The 11804-nt window shown below is 40.5% G+C and overlaps 2 protein-coding genes and 1 long non-coding RNA gene across 6 annotated transcripts; all 3 read right to left on the bottom strand.

The window, feature by feature from the left end:
- Positions 1-1311: 1311 nt before the first annotated feature.
- On the bottom strand, positions 1312-4423 carry LOC109704991 (serine/threonine-protein phosphatase 7 long form homolog). Its single transcript, XM_020225756.1, has 5 exons — positions 4385-4423; positions 3609-4250; positions 3428-3523; positions 2141-2590; positions 1312-2056 (listed from the first exon to the last, which is right to left on the bottom strand). The coding sequence occupies exons 1-4, from the start codon at positions 4421-4423 to the stop codon at positions 2207-2209; spliced, it is 1161 nt and encodes a 386-aa protein (XP_020081345.1). The 3' UTR covers positions 1312-2056; positions 2141-2206.
- Positions 4424-4430: 7 nt separating this feature from the next.
- On the bottom strand, positions 4431-7479 carry LOC109704992. Its single transcript, XM_020225757.1, has 3 exons — positions 6995-7479; positions 6785-6913; positions 4431-6702 (listed from the first exon to the last, which is right to left on the bottom strand). The coding sequence occupies exons 1-3, from the start codon at positions 7447-7449 to the stop codon at positions 4593-4595; spliced, it is 2694 nt and encodes an 897-aa protein (XP_020081346.1). The 5' UTR covers positions 7450-7479; the 3' UTR covers positions 4431-4592.
- Positions 7480-9839: 2360 nt separating this feature from the next.
- On the bottom strand, positions 9840-11552 carry LOC109704993. 4 transcript variants are annotated; one of them, XR_002214565.1, is made up of 4 exons: positions 11435-11552; positions 10601-10800; positions 10352-10434; positions 9840-10173 (listed from the first exon to the last, which is right to left on the bottom strand). It is a non-coding gene; the product is annotated as an uncharacterized LOC109704993 (long non-coding RNA). The 4 variants fall into 4 exon arrangements; XR_002214566.1 differs by lacking the exon at positions 11435-11552 and adding an exon at positions 11158-11428; XR_002214564.1 differs by lacking the exon at positions 11435-11552 and having other exon boundaries at positions 10542-11428.
- Between the last annotated feature and the right edge of the window lie 252 nt (positions 11553-11804).

Below are 11804 nucleotides of genomic sequence, written 5' to 3'. Positions count from 1 at the left end.
TATATATATATATATATATATATATAGAGAGAGAGAGAGAGAGAGAGAGAGAGAGAGAGAGAGAGAGAGAAGGACTGCTATGCTCTCAGAAGCACGGAGGTCTCCGTGCTCCTGAGCTGTTTTCGATGATGGAATTTCCGAATCAACGATCGGCTCCATTAAACTTGATATAGCGTATTTGAAGTTTCTAGAAAATAATTTTTGCGGATTTTCGATATCATTTACCTAGCAATCGAAAGGATTCAAAATCAATAATTTTTAACGACTGAAAATAAAAATCCTATAAAAAGTGGTGATATAGCACTAAAATTTTCGATTAGAAATATTGATCTTATTGTAGATAGTATAAAAATTTTGTATCAAAATTTCATCTGATTTGAATACTTCTACACCATTAAACTTGAAAATGGCAGATATCAACCATTAAAAATTATGGATTTTGAATCCTTTCAATCACTAGGTAAATGATATCAAACAATCGTAAAAATTATTTTCTAGAAAATTCAAATGCACTAGATCAAGTCTAACGGAGCCGATCGTCGATTCGAAAATTCCATCATTGAAAACGGCTCAGGAGCACGGAGACCTCCGTGCTCCTGAGAGCACAGNCCCCTTCCCCAGCGGACTTTTTTCGAAAATAATCCTCTAAAATTTTGTAATTGGCAAAATAATCCTGTGAAAATTTTATTTGTGAAACTAACCCTTCTCTCGCCACCTCAGCCGCCACATCAGCATTTCCCAAAAAGACGGTGACTCGTTCACCGTATTTAGTCTAAGCTCATGAAGACGGTAAATGGTTCACCGTCTTCTCTAGGCGTGAACCCTTCACCGCCTTCTCAACAATTCCCCGCGGAGCTTAGGGTGGCCGAGAAGACGGCGACTCGTTTACCGCCTTAACAAAGGCGGTGAATCGTTTACCGCCTTATCTTGGCGTAAACTATTCACCACCTTCTCAGCAAATCCCCCGCCCAACAGCCGGGGTTTGTGGCATAGATAAGACGGTGAATCGTTCACCGTCTTATTTAAGACGGTGATTGGTTCACCGTCTTTAGTGCAAACACAGCGCAAACCAGGACTTAGCCGTTTTTTTCCCCGGTTCTGGGTGTTTGCACTAAAGACGGTGAACCAGGACTTAGCCGTTTTTTTCCCCGGTTCTGGGTGTTTGCACTAAAGACGGTGAACCATTCACTGTCTTTAGTGCAAACAGCAGCAGGTGCTGATTTAAGCTTGATTTTAAATAAAATTTCAACAAGTTTGACGCAAGTTTTTTCACGATAACAAATTTTTCAACAAGAAACACAAGATCACGAGTGGAATAGCAAGATACAATCAACAAGATAAAAATATCAAAAAAAACTCCGAGAAATATACAAATATGCACTAAATTAAGTATTATATGATATTATACAAAGTCTAAGTTATCTAAATAAAAAATATACAATCAGCCTCTCGATCGTCCTCTCCCTCGACGTCCTCGGCCACGTCCTCGTGCACGGCCACGTCCACGTCTACGGCACCCTCTACAACGAGATTAGCAATAGGTATGTCATCAATTGCCTCGATATCGGTCATCGCATTGAGATCCGCAATCATAACGCCCTCGCGATGCTCCGGTATCGCCTGAGTCTCCTCGATAGTGGCTGGTCTAGATGTTGGGCTGGCCTGTGATGAAGACGCGGCATGACGTCGAGAATAGACGAATGTAAAGTGATCTCTAGAGACTGGCGGCGGCAAAAGCAAGTCCAAGTCCAATGGCCTAGTAGGAAATCTCTCAGGGGCGGCGGGTATATCAGCAACATCACTAGGAGATGGAGATCCAGCAGATGTCGGTGTCTGACGGTGGTGATGACCCGATGTCGATGCATGTCCAAAATCTCGGCCTCTGATATCAGTGGCGACAGGTATAGTAGGAATGTACTCCAGTACACTATCAAGACTCCAGTACACTATCAAGATCAATATCGATACCCGTCAATACCTCCATCACCGCATCGTAAGAAGGTCGATCATGAACTAGGCTCCTGATGCTACACTGTGTCTATCGCATAGCGTCCACCTGCATTATAAATAATAACTCACCTTTGGCAATCTATAATATACAAAATATTAAAAAAATAATAAATGGGCTGAGTGATCGTACCAAAGCTCTCTCTGTCTGGTCACGAGGCTGGTAAGTCAATGGTGGACGCTGTATTGGACGAGAAATTCATCGTCTCGTGATCTGCCAGTACCACTCCATATAAATCGAGGTCGCCTGTACTGGATCATCACCGACAATCGGATGCTGGTCAATAATGGCCTGTAATCTATCTCCCCATCTCTCGATGTGTGCAGCATGAAAGTGAGCCCAATCCTCATCTGGCCGCCCCTGAGAAGTGTAGCGCCGGATGGTCTCCACCGGAATGGGTATATGCTGGAGGAGACCAAACTGCTGTAGGACTCGATCCGGCACGTGAAGCTCGACGATATGAAAACAAATCAGTGTCGTCCGAGATCGCCATACCTCACTGCCCTGTACACAGAATGCAGGTAGCGTATCTATAATAGCATATGTGTACGGCCGCCATGTCATTTGTGAAAAAGCCAATATTAGTCAGCTAAAATATCAGTTGAAATAGTCAATATAATAGTTGCTATTAATATTACCTGAGTTTCTCTTTGTTTTGGTCTAAATCTCATCTCTGTATGAACTCATATCTGTTGTTTCTAACGTTGCTGGCAAACGTAACCCACCGGCGTTCGTTTTTAATATTTGAAAAGATATATTTGTTTAGCTGCAAATATATATATATTATATAGTTATATATATATTAGAAGTGAGGTACTATACATATCGGGAAGCACGGAGCACTTCCGTTGCTTTCTCAGTCTCGTTTTCGATGTTTGCACTTTTAATCGTTTTCGATGGCTCGATTAACTTGATCTAGGAGTATTTGGATAATAGCATAGAAAATTAAATTTTTATTGATTTATTACTATATCATTTGTCCTAGTGACACGAAGGAGCTCAAAATCAAGGCTGAAAATAAAAATTCTCCTACAACAATGTTAATAATATGGTATTAATTTTAAAATTCAATAAGATATTGTCTGTTTTATATAAGCTTATAAAAGAATTTGTCTATCAAAATTCAGGATTTGGATTATTTCTACACCGTTTTAAACTTGCCAAAAAAACGGCTCACTACAGCCATTGAAATTTGTTGATTTTGAGGTCATTCGATCACTAGGCAAATGATATCGAAAAATAATAAAATTTATTTTCTAGGTACTCCAAATACTCTAGATCAAGTTTAACGGAGCCGATCGACGATTCGAAAGTCGCAACATCGAAAACGAGCTGGAAGCACGGAAGGCTCCGTGCTTCCGATAGCATAGTAGCCTCACTCTATATATATATATATATATATATTCGGTATCAAATTTATATGTCATACCGGCAACCCATAGGGCAATCAGCCATGTCGGCAACAGCTCCAGCGTTAGTAGGTTGGCCGACATGTAGATGGTCCCACGCCCAAATCTATAAATAAATGACAATAAATTAAACTGTTGAATTTAAATAGGAGAAGCTTTATATAACAATTATTATATATTACTCATAATACCTGTACTAATGTCGCGAAGCAACAGCATTCGACCTTTCCTTTTAATGCAGCCGATCCTAAAGCTCGATATAGATAGGCCAGTGCTGCTGCACCCCAGGCTAAAGTGCCGCATGCATCAAAATCTGCTATAAGTGGCAGCCACTTAAGATGAACCCTATATCCGGTGGGGTTTGGAAATAGGCTACAGCCAATCTGATATAATATATATGCACGTGCAGTGGCTGCAACTAATCCAACCAGAGCATCCAAATGTAGATGATGAAACTGCTGGTATATCCAATCTAATCTAATCTGCCCAGCTCGGATGTCATCCAGCACAACCCCTAAAAGCGCCTGACAAATATCTGGCCATGGATACACTGTAGTCCCAATGACCGGCGCTCCATCGACACGAAGACCCGAAATAACCGCCACATCCTGAAGTGTAATCGTCATCTCACCGTGGCGGAAGTAAAATGTCTGGGTCTCCCGTCTCCATCGCTCGATCAAAGCTTCTAATAATGCCTGATCCAGGTGTAGACGCCTAAGTCGAGAAATATAATAAAATTCAGACTGTCGTAGCAAATCTAGCACTGCTGGATGATCAAGCTCCCACTGGTTTAATTTGCGGCCATGCTCTATGAACTGCACTCCGCGATATCCCTACAGTGAAAAAAAATCAGTTAGAACAATATTTATATTCAAACCAATACTAAAGAAAATATTTAAAACAATAATTTTGGCTCTCACCTCAGTCGTGATAATAAAGACCTATGGAGATGCTGCTCTGTCAGGACGGACTCATCAACTGGTCCCGCATCCTCTAGATCTGCCATCTGCAATTTTAAATAATTTGTAATTAGTAACATATTATCAAAAAGCGCATTGAATATTGAAAGATTGAAAGTTTTATAAATACTATTAAGTTAGATATCAAGTCCTACGTCGACGTCCTTATTGTGCTATCTCTGTATTCTGTGGACAGGTGTTTCTATAATGACCTCCCTACTTACAAATGCTACATTTTGTTCGTCGTCCACTTGTTTCGTCCATTATATTACGAATACGTGTTGATCGTGGTCGACCTTTCTTCCTTCTCACGGGAGGCGGTACAATTGGTGGCTCCTGGGGTCGTGGCCAGTAGCATCTGTCTGAAACTGGATGGAAAAGCGGTGCGTATGTCTGACAATAACACTCTACAGTATACCAATGGGAACAAAGGCTATGATAATCTATTCTTAGTTGTGAATTACTGCAAACTGTTAAAATATGCGAGCAAGGTATGCCCGTTAGCTTGAATTCGCCGCAATCACAATCCGCTTGTGTTCCATTAAGGGTAACATTGTAATCAGAGTGTCCTGTTTGGACTTCAAACTCATTAGGGCCAAATCGATATACAAGGTGTCCCCGCGCCGTCACCATATTCATCGTAATCCGACTTTGTATTTTAGGTGCTAACGTGGCCGTCATACTTTTACCATTTTCACGACGCTTTATAAAACAACTATTAAGTTTATAAAAAGTTTCCGCGACAAATACCGTTACTGGGATAGCACGAATTCCCTTAAATACCCTATTTAAACTCTTGGACATATTTGTGGTCATCAACCCGAAGCGTCGGCCTCCATCAAATGCCCACGCCCAATACTCTTTGTATACTTCGAGCTCATCGACCCACTTCCAAGCATCTTGATCTAGCGCGAGTAACTCATCTTTCAGTTTATAATATTGTACCGATGTTAGAGCACTGCCGATACAATAGAATTTGTCTAATAATGAATCATTTTTAAACCGCTTAGCCATATTTGCTTTCATGTGTCGAAGACACCACCGGTGTACATGCCCTTGTCGAGTGGGATATAACTCAGCCACTATTTCCTTTAAGCCACTAAATTTATCGGATATAAAACAAACCGGTCGATTGCGTATAACATAATGCCCCAAGTTATGTAAAAACCAACGCCAACTTCTACCATTTTCGCCTTCGCAAATTGCAAAAGCCAAGGAAAAAATGCTATCATTCGCATCGACAGCCGTCGCTATCAATGCATGGCCTTCGTATTTGCCATACAAGTGAGTGGCATCAATGCTCACCACAGGCCGACAATGTGCGAATCCCTGAATAGAAGGAGCAAATGACCAGAAAACACGGCCAAACTGACATATTCCCTCTGATGGCCATCTATGATCAAGCCGCCAAAAAGTTCCATGATTAGTACTCTGTAGCATAGTAAGATACCGAGGCAAGTCTGTGTATGACTGCTCCCAGCTCCCGTAAATAATCTGTAATGCTTTGCTCCTTGCCAGCCATGCCTTCCAATAACTTATTTGAACATGCAAAGTGGATCGCACCGTTTCCTGCACTTCTTTTGGCGTCATATTTAGTCTTGCCTTCATTAACGGGAGAATTACTTGGCATATGAGATTTGAAGTACAATTACGGTGCGCCGCATTTAGCATTGGAATAACACAAGTGTGTTGACCCGCATATGTCTTAACTCTGAAATATGTTGCATCTTTAGGAACCGAAGCGTGTAACCTCCAAGGACATCCCTCAACTGTGCATTTCACTGTATAAGTTGTTTTGGTAGATTTCAAAACTTTCATCTGAACATTGTGAGTAATGTGCCATCGATCTAGAGCATCCACTAAAGATGCCTTATCTTTAAAGATTTCACGGAGCCAAGTGCCGTCAATGCTAGGTAGATCGGAATTGGTACGTCTAACATCGAACTCACTCGAATTCACAACATACTCTTGTATCCAATTGTTATCTGTAGGAAATTGCTCCGGATGGTCAATGAAATCAAGCTCTTCGTCAGGATTGTCTACATATTCGTTGTTTACATGCGGGTCATCATTCAAACTGTAAATGGCATTCGCGAGGCAATTTAATCCACCATCGTGATCATCTTCAATGTCGGCAGCTAGATCATTCCAATCGTCGTCCTCATGAATGGGTTCATCATCCTGATTATCGTCATTACGAATGGGTGAATCATCCTGATTACCATCATTATGAATGGGGGCATCGTCCTGATTACCGTCGTTATCATCTCCTTCCTCGACTAGATTATCAAGAACTTCATTCCAATTTGCATAGGACGTAGATAGCCTGCAATAGGTCCCGAATGTTTACTAGAAGACGTTCAAATTTCACTTACTATTAATTAAAAAATAATCAACATTTTCTTTACCCCCAATCGTAATTTTCATTAGGTGTATGAAATATCGTGGGTTCGTCACGTGAAGTCTCGGGCTGCGCACGTGACGTCGAGGGTTGCGCACGTGCGGTGGAGGGTTGCGCACGTGGAGACTGAATCTGTCTGCAGTAATTATTATTCAAACTTATCAAAATATTTCGTAATTAAATAAAATATTCACCGCAATCTATAGATCTTACTGACCTTGTCATCTGATAAGTGTCTGGTTCATTACCAACTTCACGGTCACCAATTGGAGCATCCGGAAAACCCACATCGATGTCATTTTGTAGCAGGCTTGTGTAATAACCTTGCGACTGATATTGTGTCTCCGACGGATATAAATCTTTCTCGATGTATAGCGACACACATCCATAATGTTCAGACAATCCAATTAAACCCTCCAATGATTCATCATCTACTATATCATGATCAATATATTCATTCGGTCCCATAGGGCATCGAATTTTGTATTTAAGACAACATTCTTCTCTATTACAATTTACTAAACGATACATTCTCCTCTCAAAATTCGTATAGGTCGTATCTGAACGAATCGCGATCAATTTCTTACGACCACCGAAATATCGGGGACCATTTCCATCCATAACTAACTGTCCATCCCAATGAACGCTAAGAGACATCCGACGACTAGCCATTTTAACTACACAGGAAAAAGAATCCTAATTATTTCCAACGACTAGCAATAAACCTCCAAAAGAGGTTTCTATAGTAGAATACTAATTATTTCCAATTCCGAAATCAAATCAATTAGTAACCAAATAAGCTATTCCAATTAGTAACCAAATAACCTTCAAAAGAGATTTCTATAGTGCATTTGTGCATTTCAAAGGCATAAGTCTCTTACACCTATGAGAGGGATGGGCATAAGGCAAATACACAATCTCTAGATAATATTTGACAGTTAGAGAAGCTTACACCAAATACAAAGTGCATTTGTGCCATTTCAAAGGCATAAGGCACTTACATTTACATTAAACCTACACTAGAGTTAAACCTACACTTACAGTTACATTAAACCTACATTTACATTAAACCTACACTTACAGTTAGAGAAGCTTACAACAACTACATTTATATTAAACCTACACTAGAAAACACACCTGAGAGAGGGATGGGCAGCGACCTCGGCAGGGGCGGCGGCGGCGACGTCGGCGACCGTGGGCGACCGTGGGCAGCGACCTTGTCACGGGCGGCTGCGACAGGGGGCGACTTTGGCACAGGCGGCGACGTCGGCGACAGGGGGCGGCGACGTCGGTGACACGGGGTGGCGACCTCGACATGGGCGGCGGCGACAGGGGGCGGCGACCTCGGCACTGGTAGCGGCGACGACGGGCGGCTCGTGGAGAGAGACAGAGAGATAGAGAAAGAAAGCGTGAGCGGGAAAAGGAAGGGAGAGGTATCGGGCTCGGTCTGGGGTGGGGTAACCTAATGAAGACGGTGAACGGTGAACGGTTCACCGTCTTCATAAGACGGTGAATCGTTCACCGCGTCATGAAGACGGTAGACGGTTCACCGTCTTATTTAGGAGTCTGACACTAAAGACGATGTTAACCGTGTTTAGTGGAGCCCAGATGAGACGGTGAACGACTCACCGTCTTATCTGTGTCTTAGCCCCCCTCTCGAGGACTTGGCGAAATTAGGCTGGGTGGAGTTCTACACTAAAGACGGTAAACTTGCACAGATAAGACGGTAAACAGTTCACCGCCTTCATAAGGCAGTAAACGAGTCACCGTCTTCTCAGGGCACCATACGCTAAGCGGGGAATTACTGAGAAGGCAGGGGAATTGCTGAGAAGACGGTGAATGGTTTACACCTAGATAAGGCGGTAGACTATTCACCGCCTTTTGTTAAGACGGTAAACGAGTCACCGTCTTCTCAGGCACCCTAACCTACGCGGGGAATTGCTGAGAAGGCGGTTATAGGCGGGGAATTGCTAAGAAGGCGGTGAATGGTCCACGCCTAGAGAAGATGGTAAAACATTTACCGTCTTCAAGAGGTTAGACTAAAGACGGTGAACGAGTCACCGTCTTTATGAGAAATGCTGATGTGACGGCTGAGGTGGCGAGAGGAGGGTTAGTTTCACAAATAAAATTTTCACAGGATTATTTTGCTAATTACAAAATTTCAGATGGTTATTTTCGAAAAAAGTCCCCCCCAGCATTAACAATTCTTCTCTCTCCCACCGGCCATCCCTAGCGCGAATGGTAAAAAGTTTAATAATTGGTATTTAAAATTTCAAATTCGAATCCTAATTGATTCACATTACTAACTAAATTTATTTCTAAATAAAATAAACGAAACAGGTAGCATGCTATCTATCTCTTAAAGCGACGATATGTGATGTAGTTGGCTAAAAATTTAATAATTAATATTTAAAATTTTATATTTAAAGTTTAATTATTTTATATTATTAGCTTAGTTTATTTAGAAAAATGAACGAAACAGATAGTATACTATCGTTCTCTGAAGAAAAAAAATTTCTCTCATTGATCGTATCCAGCGGAGCAGGTGGCGGATGATGGCGGATGACTTGATGATTAATACTCGAGATTTTAAGTTTGAAACCTAAATACTTAATACTTTTAGCTGAGTTTATTTCTTCTTCTTCTCCTTCTTCTTCTTCTCACTTTTTCTTTTACTTGCTCTCTTTCTTTGATGAAATCTGAGAGAGAGGGAGAGAGAGAAAGAGGATGAGAAGAGGAGAAAAAATCTCTTCTCTTTCTCTCTGTTAGTGGAAATCCACTAAGAAGGCCATCTTGCAACTTACCTAATACAGTTGCCAATCGTAAAATTAGTCCTTCATAAACAAGTAGCCCAAAACGTCGTTTTCGCGTCAATTTCGCACCACAACGGATTCAGTTCAATTCCACTCTCACGCTCACACGCACACAAGTAGCGATAGCCCAGATTTTACATGCCCTATAATGCCTTGTAGACACAATCAAGCTATGATTCTGATTATAAGAAACTGACTTTTGATAGCTGCAAACAATTGTAAAACAACAATTCAATTTTTGAATACAAGTTAAATTGAATGTGTAATCACTACATTTAGCTGCATTATCAAGTAATACTAGACTTTACATACAATTATTGTCCCAGAACTGCAGTTATGAACAAGCTAAAAAAAAAATTCCCACCTTCAAATAAGACAGTTAGTTCGAATCAGTAACCTATTGACAGTTATATCTTCTACTTCATTTTCGACAAACTGTCTCTAACTTCATATTTGTTACCAAGTCGTCAAATAAAATTTTCTCAATGATTACAGGTAACAACTATCTCAGACCTTAAAAGTAGCTTACCAAGAGATCCACCCATGTACTGCTACCAACAAGAATTGAGAACCCAAGAAGCACCTGCAAATTTGAAGGAAGAGAAGGGGAAAAAAAAAAAACTAATTTTTGGCCTTCAGACAATGAAAAGCTTGCACATCAATAATGATAAGATTCAATAGTAAGCTGCAATCAGCCGCTCAATGGTGACAGATAGTCACTTTGAATAATAGGCCACTGAAGAATCAGCAAGAAAACTCACCCATGGTAGATAAGTTGCAGTGAAGGTAAAAAGGCCCAAGAAACTCATGTGGATGAAAGGTTATGTTTGCTCCACACATGGACCTGCAACATAAAAATAAAGTAAAATAAAATGAAAAATCCAACGAGGCATTTCCAACCTAAAATCAGAAATAGAACTCTAACAACAATATGACGGTAGATGGCATTACTGAAGCATGCGTCAAGGGTTAAATAGGGCGAATGGTAGATGCTGTACAGGATGACTAACCATCATGAAAGTCAATGAGTTGCTAAGGAAAAAAATTTTGGCAAAAGTCTCAGAAATATATGGTATCATCCTCCCAGTGAGAACAGTGGCACCGAATAAGAGCATGTAGAAAAAATCCGCAATCCGTCCCCTGAATGAGTTTTCCTCAAGTATTTTGCAGTATCGTGCAAGGAAAAACATGTGGAACAGAAAGTCCAAATCTGGTAAGGAAAATTAGTATCAATAAGAGTAACTTCTTGTCGGCAATATAGTTTGATATTAAAAATTGATAAAAAACCACTTTCCAAAAGTAAGAAATAAAAAAGAATAAATGAATATGTTTTGTGAAAACTTATATTATGCATCAAAGATGAGAAGATAAAGCAATATAGTCTGCATGGCATAAAGAAATACTCAATTTTCCTTTTTCCCTCGAAATACTTAAGAATAGCTTGAGGCTTATAAGGCATAACATTAGCTTTCCTTGCACAAAGCAAATCACAAAGAGCGAATTAAAAGAAAAGATCGTCCATTCATTTTCTCTACTATGCTCATTAACAGCCAATCGAAAGATCTACCATTAAAATCACCTACACCCTAACATCAACAATCCAATGATACATCTCCCGATATAGCAAATCCATCAAAAACAAAACCAAGACCCTAATAATTTAGCAGGACGCTCCAAAATCAAACTAATCTCAACCAATCTAGGAGCATCTCAAAATCCAGATCAAATGACACGAATCCCAAAAATCGTAGCCACAAATTATAGATCCCAAACCCTAGAATCTAGAGATCTCGCAAAAGAGAAGGAGAGGAGAGTTGGGTTGGGGAGAAGAGATGGAATCGTACGTTGACATCCTCGAAGGTCTAGCGATTGGGGGGTTGGGAGGCGAATAGGGTAAGGGTGGGAGGTGCACTCATCTGAGCCTGGGTTCGAATTAGAGTTACGGTTAGTATTATACTAGTGTAGGTCCCGCGCGTTGCCGCGGACCATTTGTCTAGGTGAAGAATGAAGAAATCACAAATGTGTGAGAAAGAAATTGTAAGAAAAAAATTATAGTAAAGTTAAAACTATGTTAAGCAGATAAAGCTCACTGTCAATAATTGAAAATCAAGATAAAGCTAAAAACATCTATATATTTGGAGCTCACTATCAATAGCATGATTACGGCTGAAAACAAATTAATAATGTTCGAATACATAAAGCATATATATGAAA

This window comes from Ananas comosus, unplaced genomic scaffold (assembly GCF_001540865.1).
Source record: "Ananas comosus cultivar F153 unplaced genomic scaffold, ASM154086v1, whole genome shotgun sequence".
Classification (NCBI taxonomy): domain Eukaryota; kingdom Viridiplantae; phylum Streptophyta; class Magnoliopsida; order Poales; family Bromeliaceae; genus Ananas; species Ananas comosus.
The sequence above is the reverse complement of the archived record's forward strand: the minus strand, read 5'-3'. Positions and strand labels throughout refer to the sequence as shown.